The sequence below is a fragment of the Ursus americanus genome, chromosome 21, assembly GCF_024610735.1.
Source record: "Ursus americanus isolate L20-20 chromosome 21, mUrsAme1.1.p, whole genome shotgun sequence".
NCBI lineage: Eukaryota > Metazoa > Chordata > Mammalia > Carnivora > Ursidae > Ursus > Ursus americanus.
This window is the reverse complement of record NC_142147.1, coordinates 55224039-55245810: the sequence shown is the minus strand read 5'-3', so window position 1 is coordinate 55245810 and position 21772 is coordinate 55224039. Positions and strand designations below refer to the sequence as shown.

At 51.4% G+C, this 21772-nt stretch overlaps 1 protein-coding gene across 2 annotated transcripts; it reads right to left on the bottom strand.

Annotated features, from left to right (window-relative positions):
• Positions 1 to 1236: 1236 nt before the first annotated feature.
• On the bottom strand, positions 1237 to 21035 carry CACNG7 (calcium voltage-gated channel auxiliary subunit gamma 7). Of its 2 annotated transcripts, XM_045789405.2 has the most exons (6): positions 20906 to 21035; positions 18130 to 18354; positions 17209 to 17295; positions 16707 to 16847; positions 2987 to 3132; positions 2297 to 2690 (listed from the first exon to the last, which is right to left on the bottom strand). In XM_045789405.2, the coding sequence occupies exons 2-6, from the start codon at positions 18323 to 18325 to the stop codon at positions 2433 to 2435; spliced, it is 828 nt and encodes a 275-aa protein (XP_045645361.1). In that variant the 5' UTR covers positions 18326 to 18354; positions 20906 to 21035; the 3' UTR covers positions 2297 to 2432. The 2 variants fall into 2 exon arrangements, with proteins under 2 accessions (XP_045645360.1, XP_045645361.1); XM_045789404.2 differs by lacking the exon at positions 2987 to 3132 and having other exon boundaries at positions 1237 to 2690.
• Positions 21036 to 21772: the final 737 nt, after the last annotated feature.

Genomic DNA, 21772 nt, shown 5'->3' with positions numbered 1-21772 from the left:
GCATCAAAGTCATGGTAGTGAAATAGAGTGGCTTGAGAGAGGAGGTTCTGGGATCAGACAGGAAATTCTCCTCTGGATCTTACCAGCGGGGTGATCTTATCTCCCTGAGTGCTGGTTTCTTCATCTACGGAAGGGGCTGTTTGCAATGCCTAGTTCCCGGAGGTTCGGGAGAATCCAATGAGCGAACACATGGAAAGTGTTCAGCATGGTGTCAGACACCTAGTAACAGTTTGGTGAGTGTGGTCATGATTTGGGAGCTGTCCTGATTGCCCCCAAGAGCCTAAGTCCCAATAAGGCAAAGAGCCAAAGGGCTAGCACTGCTTCCTTCCCAACACACTTCAAGAAGCAGCTAGTTAACATTCAGGATGTTTTCAGTCCCTCAGTGGAGTAGGTGAGATCACAGATCTTAGGGCCCACTTGGAAGCCTCTGATACGGGACCGCGGGGAACACCTGAGATCACTTTCTGGAGGAAAGTGTGCATCTCATAGTAGGTGCACAATAAACGCAGCAATGATTTCTCAACAGAGCTTTAGGAGAATCCGCTGCTCCCCAGGGAGAGGGGAAGGAAGCTGAGGTTTTGGCACAGCTGAACCTACTTTCAGCTCTGCCTCTGCCACTTTGTGCCTGTGTGACCCTGGGTGAGTCATTTCACCTCCATGACCCTATCTGCAAAATGACTTCAGTGAATTCAACACGTGGGCCTGGGGAGAAAATCCAGTGAAGCAGTAAATGTAGAAGGAAGGCAAGCCATAGCGACAGTACTCTAAGTGGTCATGGTAACACCAAGAGTTCATTTTTATTGATCCTGACCGGGTGTCATTTGCTGTCCTACATGCTTTACACTGGCTGAATTATCAAGTGCTGCTGTCAATAATTATGACGATTAAGCAACTTAACAAAGACCAGTCTAACCTTGTTCTGCAGGACTCGAGGCCCCCACCCTGGGGGCAGAGACCAGGACCCAGACCCTGTATCCTTCCCCCCTCCTTCGGGCAGGCGGAGACGTGTTTGAAATAAAGTTTATTGAAGTTTCTGTCGGTATTTACATATGATACACGGCAAATAACAGAGCCAGGCCCCCCCACCCACCCCTTCCCCACCCCCAAGCCCCCCTCCCCCCAGCCTCGTTAAAAATCGCTGCGTAAAGACAGGTTAACTGCTGCGGTCCCCCCTCCCCCCTCCCACCTAAGATGCAAACTAAAAGCCCCCGTCCCTCCCCTGCCCCCCTCCCCCCACCCCGGGGGCCTTTCTGGTTCCGTGTACAACACTGTGCTACCTCGCCCCCTCTCCTCTAATAAGGGGGGAGGGCGAGTTTCTGGTGACCTTCCCCCCAAATCTGTCCAAGGGGGCGGACGGACCCTCGAAAGAGGCCAGAGTTGGGGGGTCTGAGATGGGAAGGGGGACTTCAATGAGGGGGAGTGCCAGAAAATGGAAGACTTCGAGGTTTGGGGGGTTTCGACCCCCGCTACTGCCTCTCCCTCCCCCGACGGGGCCTCGAGGGGGAAGAGGCGGGCACAGGTGTGGAAATGGCACGGAGGAATTCCCTCCTCCCTAGGGTCTCCATCCCTGTCGTGTGGCGTGCGCGGCTAGATGCACCTAGGGGCTTTGGATGAGCGGGTAGAAAGGAGGAAGGGAGACAGAGCTGGAAGAAGAGGAAGAAAAAGAAGCCAAGGGCAACTGAGAAAGCAAGGAGATCCTTCCGACGGCGCCCCCTTAAAAGGCAGGTGACCTTCAGGAGGCCGAGAAGAGCCCAGCCGGTGAGGAAGAACGAGGCCTCCGAGGAGAGCAGAGAACCGGGAGAGGGGACACTAGGTTAAGCACGCCCCGGCCTCCTGCTCCCCACTCTACCTCGCAGCTGCGGGCGCAGCAAGAAGACCGCGCGCTGCACCCGCGGGCCCGGAAGGTCCGGAGATGAGATTGGGCGGGGAAAGACAGAAGTTGGGGCCGGGGCGAGAAGAAGACGGTTGGCATTCCTGGCGGCTGCCGAACCCGCTCTCCTGCCCAGGGCCCCTGCGGCGAGGCGGCCGGCTGTGGGCTCGGGGTGGGTGGGCGCCTGCCCAGCGCGCCGGGGGCCGCGGGCGCTTAGCGCGCGCAGCAGGAAAATCCGCGGCCCGGAAATGGGAGGGGAGGGGCGGGGCCAGAGGAAAGGGGCGGGCCCCATGGGAGAAGGGGCGGGGCCGTCTGCAAGTGGATCGGACCGAGGAGGTCGTGAGGCCCCGAAGGGGGAGGAGCCCTTGGAAAGTAGGAGGGGCTAGGACGAGGGGGCGGGGCCACCGGGAAGAGGGCGGGGCTAAAGCGTGCGCAGCTTCCTCCAGAGGGAAAGAGAAGTCCCGAGGGAGGGAGCGGAGCTGTGGGGCCCGGAGACCTCCGAGGAGGAGGAAGAGGAGGAGTAAGAAGAGGAGGAGGAGGAGGGAGCGCCGAGGGGCGGGCCTCAGCAGGGCGAGGTGGAGATGTGCAGGTGGTCCGGGTACTTGATGGCGGGAGGGTAGTTCTGCGTCATCTGGATGGAGACGTCGCTGGAGATGTCGGAGGGGCTGCGGCCGCGGCGCCACGCCTCGGGCTGCAGAAACTGGCCCGAGTAGTCGGAGCAGTCGCTGAGTCGCGGACGGTAGAAGGCCGGGTGGGGACGGTACATCTCCTCCTCCGCGTAGCGCTTGGTGAACAAGTACACGGACATCACGCCAGCCCCCTGTGGCAACGCATGGTCAGGGTCCCAGAGGCTGGCCCCGAGCTCCCAAGGACCCCAAGACTCCAGACCTCCCAGCCCCTCCTCGCTCAGACCCAGGAGCCCAGGCCTCCAGCCCCTCCCCCCACCAGGACCCCACAAGCTGGGAGCTGCCAGGCTTCTCCTTCAGGACCAGGGGTGAGGCCCTCAGCCACCTCCCTTTTAAATCCAGAGTCTACACCCCCAGTTTCCTCTTCCTCCTGGACCCAGGAAAGAGGCCCCCCCCCCACCCCTCTCCATCTGGGCCCCACAGACATCACCTCTTTGAGTAGGAAGGAGGAAGCAGCGAAGGCAAAAGACCACCCATAGCGATAGTGGAAATACTGCTCAGAGCTGCTGGGCCTGTTCATGACCTCGTCATTGATGCTGGAAATGTAGAGAACCAAGCCCACCACCAAGGAGAGGCCTGGGGAGCAGAGGGTGCCCTTGGTCCCTTAGCAGTGGATCCCTCTCCCCGGCCCCACCCCCTCCCCCATCTCACTGCCATCCCCTCCCCTTTCCTCCCTGCTCCGTCCTGAACTAAATTCCATTTTTTGAAGCCCCTTGTGTGCTGGGCCTAGGCTGGCTGCAGGGATCCCAGAGATGAATGAATTTCTTCTTTCCCCCCTCCCCTAATCTCCCGTCCAAGTCCAGGAGTTCACAGCGCAATTGGGGAAGGCAAATATGGACATTGGTCGATAGTCACATACACGGTGACATGCGCAGTAAGGGAAGTAGCACAGAGTTCTGTGGGTCCAGAAGAGGCACCAACCCACCTAGGGGAGGGGCAGGGGAAGTCAAGGAAAGCTTCCTGGAAGAAGGGCCTTTGTCCAAATCCTAAAGGATGAGGCCCGGGGAGAAGAGTACACAGTTATACCACTGCAGACAGAGGGAACAGCAGGGCCAAAGGGTTGGAGAGGAAGCACCAAACTGATCCCTCCGTATAGCCAAAACATGGACCACAGCCACAAAATATGAGGCCAGAGAAAGGGGCACAGACATGGCCATGATGCGCCTCAAATGCCAAGCTGAGGAGCTTGGCATCGATGCTAAGGGCACTAGGGAGCCATGGAAGGTCTGGAGCAGAGGAAGGACAGGGTCAGATTGGAGTGTTAGAAGAACCCTTGGGGGATAGTTGGTTCTGGGAAGAGACTGGAGGGAGAGACTAGTTGTGACATTCCAGGGGCGAAGAGGATGAGGCCAGAGTTGACACTGTGAATAATAATAATAGCAACGACATCAATGATAATATTAATAAAATAATAGCAGCTACTTATATAGGTCTTGCCCTGTGCCAGGCACTGTTCTCAGTGTTGTATATGTATTAACTTATTCAAACCTTCCAACAGTCCTTCCTCAAAAGTATCATTTTTATCAACACTGACAGTTGAGGGAACAGAGGCACATGGAGAAAGTGGAGAGGAGGTGTCTGGGTCGAGAAGTCTTAAGAGGCAAATATCACTTCCTCAAGCCGAACCTCTTTTAAACAACAGCCATGCCACGTGTGGCTTAAGGAGGTCATAAGGTCTCCTGCCCTAAGCCACTCCAAGTCAGCGCATCAGCATCTTCCCCCAGAATCCTACAAATAAACATTTGTGTGCCCATCACACCCAGAATAAATCTAAATTCCTTCCATTGCCTCCAACAGAGGTCCGCCAATGACGGCCCATGGGCTCCATCCAGCCCACCTCCTGTTTTTGTATGACCTACTAGCTAAGAATGGCTTTTACACGATTAAATTGTTGAAAAAAAATCAAAAGAAGAATGATATTTTGTGGCATGTAAAAAGTACATGAATTTCATTTGGCAGTTCCTCAAAGTGGTAAAGATAGAATTACCACATGACCCAGTGATTCCACTGCTAGGTATCTCTACCCAAGAGAATGGGAAACATATGTTCGCACAAAAACTTCGCATGAATGTTTGCAGCAGGATTCTTCATAATAGCCGAAAAGTGGAAACAACCCAAGTGTCTATCAACTAAATGAATAAACAAAATGTGGTCTAGCCCTATAAAGGAATATTATTCAGCCAAAAAAAGGAATGAAGCCCTGATTTATACTGCCACATGGATGAACTTGGAAAATAAGCTAAAAGAAAGAAGGCAGATGCGTACTGTATGGTCCCATTTATATGCCATGTCGAAAATAGGCAAATCCATAGAGAGAGAAAGTGGATTCGTGGTTGCCAAGGAGCGGGGTGGAGGGGAGATTCCCACTGGCTGTCTTTAAAGGGTATGAGGTTTCTTGCTGGGGTGATGAAAATGTTGCGAAACCAGGTAACGGGGATCGTCGCACAACCTTGCAAATATACTAAAACCACTGAATTATGTGAACTTTGTATTTTGTGAATTGTAATATCTCGGTTTAGAAAGTATACAGATTCCTCATGTCAGGGTCTATAAATAAAACGTTACTGGCACCCAGCCACACCCCTTTGCTTCCGTGTAGCCTACGCCTGCAGTGGCAAGGTTAAACAGTTGTGGAGAAACTGTACAGCCAGTAAAGCTGAAAATGTTCACTATCCAGCCTTTTACAGAAAAACTTCCATGACCCCTGGACTGCAATGCGTTATGTGGTCTGAGCCCCACCAGCCTCATCCCTGGTCTGTTTCTCCTTGGTCCTTCTACTTAGATCACACGACTTCCTCACCCTTCCTTGAACACATCAAGTTTATTTCTGCCTCAGGGCCTTTGCTCTTGCTGTTACCTCCAACTGAAATACTCTTCCTCCAGATTTCTCCACGTCTCTCTTTCACTTCATTTACATCTCTCCTCCCTTGTCACTTCTTTAGAAAGGACTTCTTTGAGCTCCTTGTTTAAAAAGAAAAACGTGGGGACACCTGGGTGGCTCAGTCAGTTAAATGGCCAACTCTTGAGTTTGGCTCAGGTCGTGATCTCAGGATCTTAGGATCGAGCCCCGTGTAGGGCTCCATGCTCAGCAGGGAGTCCGCTTGAGGATTCTCTCTCTCTCTCTCTCCCTCTCTCTCTCCCTCTGCCCCTCCCCTTGCTCCCTTCCCCCAACCCCTATTTGCTCTCTCAAATAAATAAATGCATCTTTTCAAAAACTGCTCCTTTACTTAGAATTAAAAAATGCTGATGGAAACTGTGAAAAGATGCCATTCATCATCCATCAGGTCATCGAAAATTAAAAAGCAGGACGCCTGGGTGGCTCAGTCATTGAGCATCTACCTTCGGCTCATGTCATAATCCCAGGGTCCTGGGATCGAGCCCCACATCAGGCTCCCTGCTCCGCTGGGAGCCTGCTTCTTCCTCTCCCACTCCCCCTGCTTGTGTTCCCTCTCTCCCTGGCTGTCTCTCTCTCTGTCAAATAAATAAATAAAATCTTAAAAAAAAAAAAAAGTTAAAAAGCTTCACAACATACGCTTTTGGTGAGGCCAGGGAAGCAGAAGCTCTTATGTGTTGCTGGTGGGACTGCAGAACAGCCCAGCCCCAGCGGAGGGGAATCTGGCCATGTCTAACAAAACCACACGTGTATCTGTCTTTTAACTCGGCAATCGCACTCGTAAGAATTTACCCTGAAGCTATCTGGCCATCCATACAAAAGCACACAGACGCATGTTAATTCACCTCATTACCCGGAACTGAAAATACTGGAAACGACCTACGTGAATGTACACAGAGGATTAGTGGGATAAACCGTAAAGCATCACGGAGCAGAGTGCCGTGCCACTGTGAAATGAGAATGAGGAAGGTCTCTGTGAACTAGAGTGGAGTTCAATGAGAGTTCCAGACTCTATCACTCACTTAAAAAAAAAAAGTAACGCACAAAAGAGTACACAGGATGCTAGCTTTCAAGCAAAAAAATAAGTAAAATACATATGTACATCTGCCCATTTTTGCAAAAAGAGACACAGTAAGGAAAACAAACAAAGGAGGCTGATTACCTGCAGGAGGTGAGTGAGAACAGGAAGGAAGCGACACTCCTCTCAGTACATATTTTTGCATGATTTGGACCTTTGGAAGAATGCTAATATTTTATATATTCAAAAGCTAAAATCAACAAGGATGGGGAAAGAACCGAAAATTGGATACAAACAAAAATAAACGAAGCTAACTTTATATCAAATGAATGGTACAACCACAGGAGGGGCTGAAAGTCGTGTTCTGAGTAAACTTCGAGTACAGTACTTGGATTATCTATTTCACGCCAAAGACAAAAGATCTGCAAAGAAATCCTGAACCTTACTTAGTACATTTCCGGGGGAGTGGCTTAGAGATAGCAGCCCTTAAGCAGTATAGGACAGAGCACATTTGCAAATATAGTGATATTTAGGAGCTGGATTCTGGTTCCGAAAAAGGGAAGGCACAGATCAGAATGGGGTAAGATGAAGAAGACCTGGGCTGCCACTAAACAGCCTGTTCTACAAGCACGTAATTCTGCAGTTTGTGTCCTGAGACGTCCTAGAGACGGTGTGACGTCCCAGCAGCAATGAGCCCGCCTAGCAGCGAGGTTTGGTCTCTAATATCATCCCCCACTAAATAAGAAGCCAGCACTTCCGGAAGAAATAGCTCATTTGAAGCCTCGGGGAGAGGCAGGAAAAGTGTACTTATGCCACAAAGGAAGGAACAACTCAAAAAACAAGGAGGACACATCAGAAGAGGATGCAGGGACTGGTTTGAAGGGGGTTCCTGATGGTCCAACTAGGGACAATTTGAACAGCAAAACGAATAACAGAAGTAATGGCATATATTGGGGCAGCTGGGAGGCTCAGTCAGGTAGGCGGCTGAGTCTTGATTTCGGCTCAGGTCATGATCTCAGGGTCCTGGGATCAAGCCCTGCATCGCATCGCATGGGGGTTCTCTGCTCAGCAGGGAGCCTGCTTCTCCCTCTCGCTCTGCTGCTCCCCCAGCTCATGCCAGCTCCCGCTGTCAAATAAATAAATAAATAAAATCTTCAAAAATAAATAAGTAAAATAAAATAAACATAATAAAAGAAAAGAGAAAATTCTTCTTTTCAGTGGTATACACATAGATGGGAACAGCAGATTTAAAAGCCCCACTTTGCAGCCCTATGAGTAATATCAGGATTCCGGCCAGCATCATCAGTGGCCATGAAATCACTGCCCTACACAACCTCCCCCTGGAATATCTAGTAATTACAAAGAGATTTTTTTTAAAAACTTCCTTAATCGGAAACGAACCTAACATACCATCTCAAGCAAGTGACCAAAACTAACACTACCAACGGCGGGGCGGGCGGACAGCGTTACCCCCTGATGCGAGCCTGCCACTACTCCACTTACGTAGGGTTCCTGCTGAAAATGTGTAACCTGAATCCACTCCGAAGAAAACCGTGGGCATCCTGCTAGACGCCCGGCTGCTCTCTTCAAAAAAAAGTCAACATGAAAGATATTTCTTTTTTAAAAAGGCACAGGAACTATACAAAAGATAAAAGACGACAAAAGAGACGGGACAAGGACATACAAAGCATGATCCTAGATTGCATACTGAATTGGGGGGGAAATGACTATACAAGACAATATTGGGGCAATCGGTGACATTTGAACACGGACAGTGCTTTAGCTAGAATACTGTATAAATGCTAAACTTCCTGAATTTGATTATTGTGCTGTGGCCAGAAAAGGGAATGCACGTTTTTAGGAGATACTTGCTGAAGTATTTAGAGGTGAAGTGTTTGCAACTTATGTTCAAATGGTTCGTATATTTGTGTTTATAAATATCTCAGATACAAAAATAAAGAAAGAAAGATCTCAGATAAAATACACACACACACACACACACACACACACACAGAGAAAGCAAATGTGGCAAAATGTTAAAATTTGGTCCAGATAAGGGGTATATGAGAGCTCACTATATTATTTTTGCAACTTTTTCTGTAGGTTTAAATTCCCCTCACCAAATTTCAACAAAATAGGGGAGGATTTTACCTCCCCAAGGTACCAAAGTATCACCCTGCAAACCACTTATTAATTGGAAAGAGGAAAATGTACCTTCTCAGTGAACAGCCCTGATGATCACCGCCTTTATCAAGGGTTCAAACTTTGTCCCCCTCCCCGCGAGCAACCTGACAGTATTCGCCACCGAAGGGCTGGCAGATAAGGAACAGGCACCAGGTCTGCACCTGCGTGCCAAACCTGTTTAACCCGAATCTAATAAGGCCTCTAGTCTAGACAGAACTTCCAGGTTACAGAGAACACGAGGAAACAGGAGCAAATCGAATGATGCCATGGGAAGACAGTCAAATCAATCTAGGCTGTGGGGCATTCTGCGCGACACCCTGGTCTGCGGTCTCCAAAAGGACAGTGACGTGGGCCGAGCTGGTAACGCTCGAACCAGTGATCATCCTTAACATCTCGAGGAGAGACCACCGGGCGTTACGTCTCTGGATGCAGTGTGGTCGGATGGAAACAGCACCCCCTATCTATGAAGTATTTTTTGCCAAACAACAACAACAACAACAAAACACAAAAAACCAAAACCAAAAAACAAAACCCCACAAATCTGGACCAGGTCAACAGATCAACAACAGTTTAATAGGAAAACACTGGGGTGAATGAGGGCCTGGAACCACAACACGAGAGCACAGGGAGAAAGCTCAGGGCTGTGGGCTTTCTACGAGACAGATGACCAGATTTCCTCAACAGACAAATGGCAAGGCAAACATAGGAGAGAGACTATTACAAATTAAAAGAGGCTTCTGAGATCTATCAGCTAAATACACAAGCGGAACCTGAATCCTGATTCGCAACAAACTAACTGTAAAAAAGTGTTTATTTATGGGACAAGCGGGGAGGTTGAACACTGACTAGACATTAAACGATATTAAGTAGCTATTCCTAATTGTTTGGGCACGATGGCTATGTTAAATAACAAAGTACTTATTTCTCAGGGATACACTGAAATATTTGTGCATAACATGATTTAATGGCTGAGTCCGCCTTAAAATAATGTGCTGAAATGCAGAGGGAGATACGGCAGTACGACTAAAAAAAGATTCGCCATATGTTGATAACTACTGAAACGGAGGGAAGGATACATGGGATTTCATTTATTTATACTATTCCTTCTATATTTTTATAATGGGATTCATTTTAGAAGTCAGTAGTGTAAAAAAAAAATAGTGGGGGAACTAGTCTAGAGTAAAAGAGACATGAACTAAATGCTGTGTGTGAACCAAGACCGAGTCCCAGTTTTGGGGGAAAAGCTATAAAAGGCATTCTTGAAACAATGGGGCAGTCTGCAAATGGGGTAAACTGTACTATGGAATTACTGCAAAGTTTCTTGGTGTGAGAATGGTGGTGCAGGAGGAGAATGTCCTTCCTCTTCAGAGACTCATACTGCAGTGCCTACAGCTGAACTATCATGACACCTGGGACGTACTCTGAAATGGTTAAGGCCCAAAAAAGTGTCGAGAGAGAGAGAGAGAGAGAGAGAGAGAGAGAGAGAGAGAGAGAATATGGCAAAAACATCAGCAAAATGCAGGATGTAGGTGGAGGGAGGTATTAGAGTGCTCATTGCACTCGTCTATCAATGTCAAAGTTTTCATTAGAAAATGGGAGTGATTGAGGGGCGCCTGGGTGGCTCAGATGGTTGAGGGTCTGCCTCCAGCTTAGGTCGTGATCTCCAGGTCCCGGGATGGAGCCCCAGGTTGGGCTCCTGGCTCAGCGGGGAGTCTGCTTCTCCCTCTGCCCTCTGCCTCTCGCCCACTTGTGCTCTCTCTCTCTCTGTCTCTCTCTCTTGCAAATGAATAAATAAAATCTTCATAAAAAATTGGAGTGATTGTGATAAAATAACGCCCCCCCCCCAAGCACTCTCCCCACCAGGATACTTGGGACTAGCCTACCTTGTTTCCTCTTGTACCCCTACCATCTAACGCAAGATCCAGCACATAGTAAACACCAGTTGAATGGATAAGTGTACTTGCCAAGCAACTGGAGCTTCTAGAAAAGCTCATGAGTTGCTTCCCATCTTTGAACCCACGCTAAATCCCACCATTCCTCCATGTCCTCTAAGAATTAAACCTTTCCTTGCTCTGACCTTCCAAAGCACTTTCAATTTCTAGTATTCCATAATATTGATATTCAAGAAGAGAGGGCCCATAACGTGTTACGTGGTGGAAAAGCATCTGAGATAGGTCTAGAAGATGAGCAGGTTTAAAGAAAAGAGATAGCAGGGGAAACCCACAATTCACACTCACTTGGGTACCCTAGTCCCATGCAGGGGAGTCATCCTGATTTTACTCTCTCTCAGCCAGCAAAGTCCTTAGGTCAAGTTCATTTTGCTTCCTGCTTCTCTCATAAATCACACCCCCTTCTTGCAACCACAAGTCCTCTGACCCAGTTAAGGCTTATTGTCCATGCTTTACCATTTCCCCTAAATCCCTTATCTCCTGCTTTAGATCCTGGTTCTTTCTTTCTTCTTTCTTTCTTTCTTTCTTTCTTTCTTTCTTTCTTTCTTTCTTTCTTTCTTTCTTTCCTTCTTTCTTTTCTTTCTTTCTTTCTTTCTCTCTTTCTTTTTTTTTTTAAGATTTTATTTATTTATTTGACAGCGAGAGAGACAGCGAGAGAGGGAACACAGCAGGGGGAGCGGGAGAGGGAGAAGCACGCTCCCCTCTGAGCAGGGAGCCTGGTGTGGGGCTCGATCCCAGGACCCTGGGATCATGACCTGAGCCGAAGGCAGACACTTAACGACTGAGCCACCCAGGCGCCCCAGATTCTGGTTCTTTCTAAAACCCACACGAACTCTATCCTTCTCTCATCAAAACTCTTCCTTGGGGGGCACCTGGGTGGCTCAGTCCATTAGGCATCCACCTTTGGCTCAGGTCATGATCCCAGGGTCCTGAGACTGAGCCCCATATCAGGCTCCCCACTCAGTGGGGAGTCTGGTTCTCACTCTCTCTCTGCTGCTCCCCCTGCTTGTGCTCTCTTGCTCTCTCTCTGTAAAAGAAGAGAAGAGAAGAGAAGAGAAGAGAAGAGATAAAAGAAAAGAAAAGAAAAGAAAAGAAAAGAAAAGAAAAGAAAAGAAAAGAAAAGAAAAGAAATTCTTCCTTGGCTCCCTACTGTCCAGAGGAGAAGGTTTTCATTCTGCAGCCTGACCATTCCAGACTATGATCTGATTCCTGCTAACCACCCAACCTCACCCTAAGTTCCATGTTTCACATCATGGTTCTAAGTAACAAACATTCTCTGTAAGGCGAGTCAGGAGCAAGGGTTGATAAGGAAACAGACATTTCCAAAGAGAAAGAATCTTTTGCTGTTCTTTTTTGCTTTTGTTTTTGTTTTTAGTAATTGAAAATCACGTGAAAACAATTGCAAATGGTAAGTTATTCTTGTCATTCTTTCTACTTCCTGGACATTTTATAGTGGCTCTGGTTCTCTAAAAATAATCTTCTTTCCCCCTTTTTCTCCTTTCCCCCTTTTCTCCCTCCTTTTCCCCTTCCTTTCTCTGTAATCCAACTCCCACTCCCTCTCCCCCCTCACCCCACCTCTGTTTCAGGATTGCACAGTAGGCAAGAATCACCTACACTGCAGGCTGAATAGAAACAACCTGGCCTTAGAACAATAGGCTTTAGGATCATGGAGGGCTGCACACGCGTCTACCTGTCTTCCAGGCTTTCTAGGGCATTAACACATGCTGTGACTTCCACCTCCATACAAGGTGCTATTCTTTCTTCACTTGGAAAATTCTGCCTCACCCTTTCAGCTTCATCTACTCAGATGTCACCTCCTCTTGGAAGCCCTCCCAGGTCATTCCCCCCTCCCCACCACCCTACTGTGCCAAGTTAATGCATCCTCCCCTTTCCCAGAATGCCCTAGTGGTCCTTATCATTCCTCTCTTATGCAAATATTTCAATGTGTACTTTGTACCAGCAACCCATCTAGGCTCTGCAGACACAAATGAGAGCATGATTATAAAGGTCCATGTATTTTGGAGTTTACATTCTAGTAGGAGAGGGAAAACACGTACGGCGACAATAGCTACGAATCAAACAGAAAGCATGCAAAGTGATGGCATAGTGGGGGCAAGGCAACATTACATACTGTTGTCAGAGAAAGAAACTCTGAAGAGAGAAAGTTCAAGCCCTTTGAATATCAGGAGGAAGAGACTTCCAAGCATGGAGGGCTCATGAGTGTAAAGTCTTCATGTGGCGCTGAGATGAACATTTTCAAGGAATAGAAGGAGGCTAGTGTGGCTGAGGTTGTAAGCAATGGAGAGAGTGTTAGTGGGTTAGGAAATGAGGTCAGAGATCTGGGCATTAGCTAAATCCTCGAAAACCTTGTAAGCCAGCATGGAGAGTTTAGATGGGCTCTACGTGCGATGGGAATCCACTGAGCACAGAAGGGGTTGAAGCAGGTGTGTGGTTTTGATGGACAGGTAATTGGGGCTGTTTTGTAATTGACTGGATGTGAGCTCTCCAGGATTCAGCCACACCTTCCGTGCTCAGTGCAGGGCCTGGCCATCTAGGGTGCGTGTGTAAATGCTTGATGAGCAAATGAATGAGCACGTGCACAGAACATGTTGAAGGTCAGGGGTCAGTATGAGCTTTGCATGGGAAACCTGCTTCTTATGACCTGGAAAAAGAGTCAATGTCATTTCAGCCTCCTCCCTGCTTCTCTCACCAACCAGATCCAGCCAGTCATCTGGTTCCATTGATTCCTCTGTCGATATCTTTCTCTGTCAAAGCCACCCACTTGCCTTTATCTTTCCATCCCCAGCCCCAGCTCAAGCCCCAGCTGCTCTTGCAGGACCACTGCATAAGCTTCCTCCTTGGTTTGCCCATTTCCCATCTCTTTCCTGCTAGTCTATCCCTGAAGCGTGCTTAACACCCAGGGGTGACCCTGTCCCTCCTCTGCCCGATGCTACCACCGCTTTCTCCAGAATTAAATGCCAATGCCACTATCTACCAGCCCTTAGGCAACTCCTGTCTCTCCAAGTCTGGGAACATGAACTAGTTGGACTAGATGATTCTGTTTCCAGATCTAAGATGCTGGTACTATCATCCTTCCCTCTCCTTTTAAATCTCCTTCATTTTTATGATTTTTTTTTAAAGTAGGCCCCAAGCCCAGCGTGGAGCCCAATGGCGGGGCTTGAACTCACGACCCTGAGATCAAGATCTGAGCTGAAATCAAGAGTCGGATGCCCAACTGACTGAGCCACCCAGGCGCCCCCATTTTTATGATTTTTTTAAAAACTTTTAATTTTTTTTTATTACCCTATTTTTTAAAGTAATCTCTATGCCCAATATGGGGGTCGAACTCGTGACCCTGAGATCAAGAGTGGCACGCTCTACCGACTGAGCCAGCCAAGTGCCCCGTTTTTGGTGGTTATTAATTGTGGAGGGCGGTATAGCGCCACGGTGAAGGCCTGGGTGGGAATCCTGCTTCCGCTGCGGAGCAACTGAACCTCTGCGCACCTCCGATTCCTCAGCTGGAGAATGACAATAACAAGGCCATCTGCCTTACAAGGTCAAGGAAAAGAGATCACTTGATTTGCACAAAGCACTTAGAGCTTCCCCCAAGCACGGCACTCAATCAAGTGCCGTTGCTGTCATTACTACTATGAATGTGCATATGTTCGTGTTTACCGGGCACTGGGTCGGCCCTTCACATCTATGACGGAGATCAGGGGTCTCAGCAAACGACCACATGTCCCTGCACCTGTCTTTGCATGGTTTTCGAACTAAGCATGGTTTTCACATTTATAAAAGGTGCCAGGGGTTGGGTGGGGGACAGAACGAAAGAAGAATATTTCATGGCTCATGAAAATTACACGGAATTCAAATTTTGGGGTCTACTGTGACACAGCCAGGCCCACCACTTCCCCTCTGCTTGCTTTGCCATGACCATCCTATGGCTCGCAAAGCCTGAAATATTTACTATTCGGCCCTACACAGGTTTGCCAACCCTTGACCAGGATTTGTCCTCTCGACAACTCCACAAAGGAAGGCTCCTTTCCCCCTTCTTTTCTCTGTAATCCAACTCCCACCCCCTGTCTCCCCCCTCACCCCACCTCTGTTTCAGGATTGTACAGCAGGCAAGAATCACCTACATTCCAGGCCGAATAGAAACAACCCGGCCTTAGAACAATAGGCTTTCAGGACCACGGAAAGCCCATGCAGTTAAGGTGGAGAATTCACACCCAGGTCTTTGTAGGGTCACAGCAGCACGGACCGTCAGCCACTACATCCCACAACCTTGAAAGCGCATGACGGACTCCTTGAAGTGGGGTGCACAGGACGTAGTCTATGACAGGAACTCGAGGAAGGGCTTCAGGAAGTGGGGTTCAATCCCCCCAAATTACTCTATCGTTACATCGGAGGCCTGACCTCCAGCCCTGACAGCACCATTGATCGTCAGCCTGACCCTGGGAAGTCAGGTCCTGGGGCATTGCAGGAGCATGAGTGTGGGTTTGGGGATGAGAACACCCTCTGTGCCAGCCGTCCCTCTGCCGGAGAGCTATGTTGCCCCTTCTGTGAACAGCAAACAATGGGAACTCCCTTCTAGTGTTTTGGGTGGATTGAATTAGAGTCTCCATGCTTCCTACCCTTGTCCCACTTTCTCTCTCTCTAGGCCACTGTTTTTCCATATGAAAAATGATGAGACCTTTCTGCTCTGACGCTCTGGGATGGTGATATTGTACATGTCTTATTTTAGCTCCGTGTCTGGCTCCACACGCCGCAATTCAAGTTTACAGGGAGGTCGCACCCTGGTTTCTCGGGAAAAAGTCTCATCAGGTTAGGTGGGAGGCATGGGGGAGGTTTAGCTGGGTGAGGAGCGGGATGAGACTGGGGATAGGCAACGATCGTCTTCAACTCTTGGCCAACTCTAAACAGGGATCCCAGTGCAGGCCCCAGGGGACAGAACGGAAATGAGCCGTAAGTGTGGTTTGTTCATGAAATATCAACTGAATGAAAAGGACCCGAACGGAGTTTGATGAAATGATGCTGAATCAATTCGAATGGAGTCAGAATGGACTGGGCTGAGTTGGCCCGGATGGGTGAGTTAAATGCATTAGGGCTGGGTTGACCTGGCCTGACCTGAGCCCAGAGGGACTGAATTGGACCAGACAGTGCTGACATTGGGGGTAGGTGACTCCCGAGCAAGAACCCTGCTCTGGAGCTCAGGACACTCGGTCCCCCGGCTCCAGCTCAAGCTGGTGTCTTGGGCAACTCCCTGCACAACTGTGGGCCTCGGTGCCCCCGTTTTATCAAGTGAGTGCTAATAATAACTCCACGGCAGAGATGTTATGGGAAGGGTGTGAGATCCCTCACGCACAAGAGCCTCGTATCTCGAAAGAAAAAATAACAAAGACAAATACTGAAATGCAGCTGATGACATGCAAGGTGGCATATCCAGGGTGAGGTGTACGGCCACCCACAACTCCCACTTAAATGCATAAAGAGATCATAATACGGTGGACAGACAGATGGACAGATCCAGGACAAAGCCAGTCTTGTCATAGGGTAAGGGTTGACTCTAAGTGGTGGGTACATGGGTGCTCGCTCCAAAATTCTTTCCACTTTTCTGTTTGAAACATTTTCAAATAAAATGGTGCACAAGAAATAAAGCGCTTTGAAATATGTTAACTGCTAAAATATCAGGAGGGGTGAAAAAACTCAGCCTGTGGAGGTGAAGGGCAAGTGTCTGGTCCCAGCTCCGTGTCTCCCTGGCTGCGCGGACCTGAGCAGATGACTTCAGCTCTCTGAGCGTCTGTTTCCCTATCCGCACAATGCGGCTATTAATAGCGGTTCCCTCCCAGGGTTGTGGTGAGTATCGGGACAGAGCCCCGTACCTGATCAGCACCTGAAACACGCGCTATGACTGGGGCCCCCCCACACGCTGTGAAATGGGTGCTGCGATCTCCACTTCACAGAGAAGGAAAGTGGGGCTCAGAGAGGTTTGTGCAACCCCTCGAGGATCACACAGCAAGGAAGCAGCTTTCTGAGTGAAGGAGGGACCACAGGTTCCTGGAACTGAAAACAGTCCCCAGGCCCTAAGTCCCTTCCTTGGGCTCACCCGACAGGATGAAGAAGATGCCAGAAACGAAGGCCAGAATGGTCCTCTGTGGGCGGATGTGGCCGATGTTACTGATGACGAAGGCCGTGAACACTAGGAAGAGACTGACCATGGGGAACGGGGTGGCCGTGCGCACCGTCTCTGAGGGAAGGGGACAGGGAGAGACAGGGGTGAGGAGTGACGTGGGGGGATGACACCTCCCCATTCCCCTGGCCCCTCTTCCACCGCTCCGCCCCTCTAGGTGGCTCCTCCCCTTTCTGATACTTCCATTGCTGATCCCACCCCTTCACCCAGGCCACACCCCCTCAGTTTGACCGCACCCCGTTCCAGTGGGCTCCACCCACCCAGGCCCCGCCCCATCGATCTGGCTCCTCCTCTTCACCCAACCACTGCCTTCTTTCAAGCCTCCACTCCTTCCCCTCCACCCCACCCCTTTCCTGCTGCTGCCCTTTTTCCCAGGACTCGCCCCCACCCCTTGTCTAGGCTCCCTGCTTCTCCTCACTCAGAATATTCTCCGTGTTTTCCGTCACCAAGTTGATCTCCGGTTCGAGGAAATACTCCGAGGCCACACAGCGACCCTTCTCCCGGCCTGGGGATAAGATACGAAGGCAAAGCTAGATGAGAGGCTCCTGAGCTCTGGAGGGGCAGTGAGGGGCAGGTGGCACAGTGTGGAGACTCTGGGATGGGTATGTGAGGCTTAATCCGGGGGTGACTGTCTATACTGTTCTTAGGGGGGGTCACAGAAGGGGGTGCACAGGAGGTCTGGTAGCTCCTCCTTCGAGCTTCCCTGGAGATCCAGGGACGGAGGACAAGGCTGGAACCCTGGGTCCCGATGAGGAGGGGCTGTGGGCCAGAACTCCTGAATCCCTAAAGAAGATGGGGGGGGGGGGGCGCCTGGGTGGCTCAGTGTTGAGTGTCTGCCTTCGGCTCAGGTCATGGTCCCAGGTTCCTGGGATCGAGCCCCGCATAGGGCTCCCCGCTCGGTGGGAAGCCTACTTCTCCCTCTCCCACTCCCCCTGCTTGTGTTCCCTCTCTTGCTGTCTCTCTCTCTGTGCCAAATAAATAAATAAAATCTTAAAAAAAAAAAAAAAAGAGGATGGGGGCTGGGATTCCGAGGCGGAGGGTCTCTGTGGTCGCTGGGAGGCGTGGATTTTTTTATTCTGCCCATTCAGCCCTGGAACTGTGCAGGGGACAAGCTCTGCTTCTTAACTATTGCTTCTAGGCAGTAAATTCCCAGGGATTAGAGACTTGGCGTGGGGGCTCTTAGATCCAGGAAATTAAGGGCTGGAAACCGGGTCTCCAGGTGGAAATGCGCCTCCCCAGGAGAGAAACAGGATCCGTTTCTGGGTTTCTGGAACCCCAGGGATGGAAGGGCGGATAAGGACCCTGGGTCCCAGGCAAGGCGGACTCGTGGGGTCTGTACCTGCGAAGAAGCAGACTCGCCAGAGGCCGGCGTGCAGGGCCATCTTGACCTCCGTGGTCTGGTTCTGCGGCAGCACCGTGCCCTCCTCCATGTACAGCCAGTAGTCAGTGCTGACCGCGATGCCCACCAGCAGCAGGCCGCACGCGCCGAACACGCTGCTCAGCAGGGTCAGGGCGCGGCTGCTGCAGTGACCCATCCTCAGCGGCGGGGGGCGCCCTGCGGGGCCTGAGACACGGGAAGCCGCGGCCTTGGAGAGCCCCGATGGGACTAACTAGAGTCCCCAGCCCCGCGCAGCCACCTGGGACACGGATCCCAAGCCAGAGGCACCATTTCTTGCGCCGAAACGTCTCAAATCTGACCTCTGTGCCCTAACCCGTGACCCCATTTCTGGATTTGAACCGGCGACGCCGACTGTTGACCGTCAGCCCCGGGACTGGTCTTCCCAGACCTGACACTTCTGTTCTGGCTCTGGATACTGATGAGACATGCCACAGCAGACCCCTGCCCCCAGGAGAGATTTCCAACCATAACCTTCAGCCCAGATCCAGAGACTGAATCTTAGCTCCAAGCGTGTGTCCGGACCTGGGGCCCAAATATCGTAACTCTGACTAGAAACTCACCTTCCATATTCTCAATGCCAGAACCAGGCCGTCCAACCCTAACCTTATGCCCTGACCGGAGACCTTAACCCTACCCGCCGGCCCTCACCAGAATCACTAACCTTGAGCCTGGGCTCAGAAACTATTGCCCTGACAGGGCCTCTCAACACTGGCACCAGGCAAAATCCCCCAAGCCTGACTCCTGGCACCCTGACGCCTTTCTTTTGGACTCTGATAAAAAATTACCAGAAATCTCCCAAGTAGGTCACTAACCAGAACCCTAACTAAGGGTCCTACTAACCAAGGACCCACTAACCAAGACCTGAGCAGAGAGGTCTATAAACCTAAGTTTAAGCCTTTGGACTCTTATCTTGACCTTTAATACCCAATTCTAACACCAGGACCGTGACCCATGACCTTTTAACTTGGATCCTGTGCCTTGACCTCAATTTGGTACCCCAATCTGTGATCACAGCTCACAACTCAGATTTAAGATTCCAAAACCCTAATTCCCCCCATCACAGATCCAGTCAGGGTCCTGAACCTGGGATGCTGGGACTCCATCTCAGACTGCTGGATCCCAGAACACTGGGACCCTGAGACCTGGAGCCTGAATTTTGGCTAGAGACTCCCGAATGTCAAAACCATGATCTGGGATCCCCTTCCCCTCCAACTCAGCACCCTAACCAGAGTACCCTAGACTATCCTTGAAACTAGGGATCAGTGCTCTGAACCCTAAAACCCCAAATCAGGAAGCCCAGGAGCCCCATCCCCTCATGCACCACCACAAGATCCCCAAATTCCCTACCAGAGATTCTGGGCTCCAGCTTCCATGCTAGGACTCCCAATTACAGACCCTCTTCCACATCTAGCCTGGAACTCGGACCCCTCCAACACCGGGTCCTCAAAATAAGAGATCCCCAGTTCATAGCTGTCGTCTTCCAGATTTCAGTCAGGAATCTAGAGATTCTAACTAAGGCACTCCTAATCTCTTATCTACCACCCTTGCCCCCCCCAACTTTTCCCTAAACTACACAATCCTATGATTTGGGGTACTCAACTTGGGATCCCCATCCTATCTCAGCCGAAGACCTCTACATCCCTGAATAGCAGCGATCCCCATCATCTTTTTAAACTATGAAGTTTAAGACCCCCTAAACACTCCCCAACAATGTAGCCAAGAATTGAGACCCAGCTTTCTCTAACCGGAATTCCCGGAGCCTTGAAAGTCTGCCCCATGCCAGCAAGGATCTGGGAGCCAGACAACTTTCACCGCCCCCCCACCATCTCATCATCCAGAGCCCCCATCCCACCAGGCCCCACACCCAGCCTCCTGGAGGAGTCACGGATCCGAGTCCGGCAGAGCTCGGACCAGCTTTTCAAACCTCCCATCCCCCGTCCCAAGGCTTGACCGCCAGCTGCCTGCTCCGGTTCCAGCCCGCTCAGCTCGGAAACAAGCATCAAAAACCCAGTCACCCTGATTGCCTGAGTCCCAGGTAGCTGACCTCAGCTCCCCCCACCCCCCAAGGCTCCCTGGACTCCCAGCTGGGACCTTGCCCATTGACACCTTTCTCGGTTCCCCTTTGAAGCCCCCTCCTTCTTCGCTCCGATTTCGCCTCACACCAAATGGCCCGCCCAGATCTCCTCATTCTCCTCCAGCCCTTCCTCCTTTGGGACCCTCCCCCAGGCCTGGAGCCACCTTCTTATCTTTTATCTATCGCCGCCTCTCCTGGATTCAGGCATTCGGATCCCAGGGGTCCCATTCTCCAAGCTCCAAGTCCAAACTCCGTCTCCCTCCAATCTCTTCAGGAAGGCATTCCCCGTTTCTGGGGACCCCATTCTCAGACACGTCCTGCTCTTACCGGGCCCGGGCCCTCCCCCCTTCCTCCAGGACCGCCTCCCTCCATGACCTGGCCTGCACCCTCCTCAGGGCCCACGGTCTCTAAGCCTCGGACATTAAATGTATAGTTGCCCCACTCCAGGACCCTAGGACCCCGTCCTCCCGGATTCCCTAGGCCCAATGTCCCCCACCCCCCATTGCCTCCCGAACTCGGGCGTCCGAACCGCCAGAATCCCACACCCCGGGGCCACTCGGGCCCCTTTCAGCCCCAACCCCCGACTCCCGGCCACCTCAAGGGGAGCCCCCACTCCTTCCAGGACCCTCCCCTCGCGCTCACCTCGCTCAGGGCTGGGCGCACGCTCCGGGCCGCGGGCCCCGCAGCCGCATGACCGGCCCCGCGGCTTCCCCCGGCCGCCGCCGCAGCCACCGGGGTCGCCGGTGCCCGCGCCCCCCGCCCCCGCCCCGGAGCCCGGCGTCCCGGCCCCCTCCCGGCCTCCCACCCCCCACCCCCCGCGCCCGCGGCCTCACTTGGCGGACGGCGCCGGGAGCTGGGACCGGCGGCCGCTCATTGGCTACTGCGGAGGAGGGGAGGGGCGGGAAGGAAGGGGGAGGCTGCAGGGAGGGAGGGAGATGGGCCTTGAGAATGGGGGAGGCAGAGAGGGAAGGAGAATAGAAACAGAGGCAGAGAGCCCGAGAGGGGCAGGGGCACACAGAGAGGCAGAGACACAGAGCCGAGAATCTGGAGTCCCACCGAAACCTCGAGGCTGAGAAATTCTGAGACTCGCAGGTCTGGGGACTGGGGGAAACACAGAGGTGGCCTAAAAGAGACAGAGCGAGAAAAAGAGAGGCAGAGATCAGGTCTAAGACCCCCGCTGTCTTCGGGCTCAGAGATTCTGGGGCTCTGGAAGTGAACAGGTCAGAGAGACAGAGAGACAGGGAGACGCTCACAGGCCCTAGGCTGAGAGATGATGAGACCCAGACACCTTGAGCTAGGGAAAGAGACAGAGAGAGAGAGAGAGAGACAGGGGGAGAGAGAGACCCTGAGAAGGAGAGAGAGCAGGGGCAATCCTGGGGCTCCCCTGATAAGGACTGGGGCTCTGGCCAGGCCTGGGGCGGAGCCTGGGGTCTGGGCGTCTGGAGGAGGCGGGAGGGGGCGTCCCGGGCCGGGGTCCCCAGAGCAGCAGGCGGGCGCAGAGCGAAGCCG

Excerpts from the sequence above, each read along its gene's own strand:
- CACNG7 (XM_045789404.2), bottom strand. The coding sequence starts at position 18,325 with ATGGGTCACTGCAGCAGCCGCGCCCTGACCCTGCTGAGCAGCGTGTTC. Across the intron at positions 17,296-18,129 it reads GCGAGTCTGCTTCTTCGCAG|GCCGGGAGAAGGGTCGCTGT; the intron begins GTACAGACCCCA and ends TCTTATCCCCAG. Across the intron at positions 2,691-16,706 it reads CATCTTCTTCATCCTGTCGG|GGGGCTGGCGTGATGTCCGT; the intron begins GTGAGCCCAAGG and ends GCGTTGCCACAG.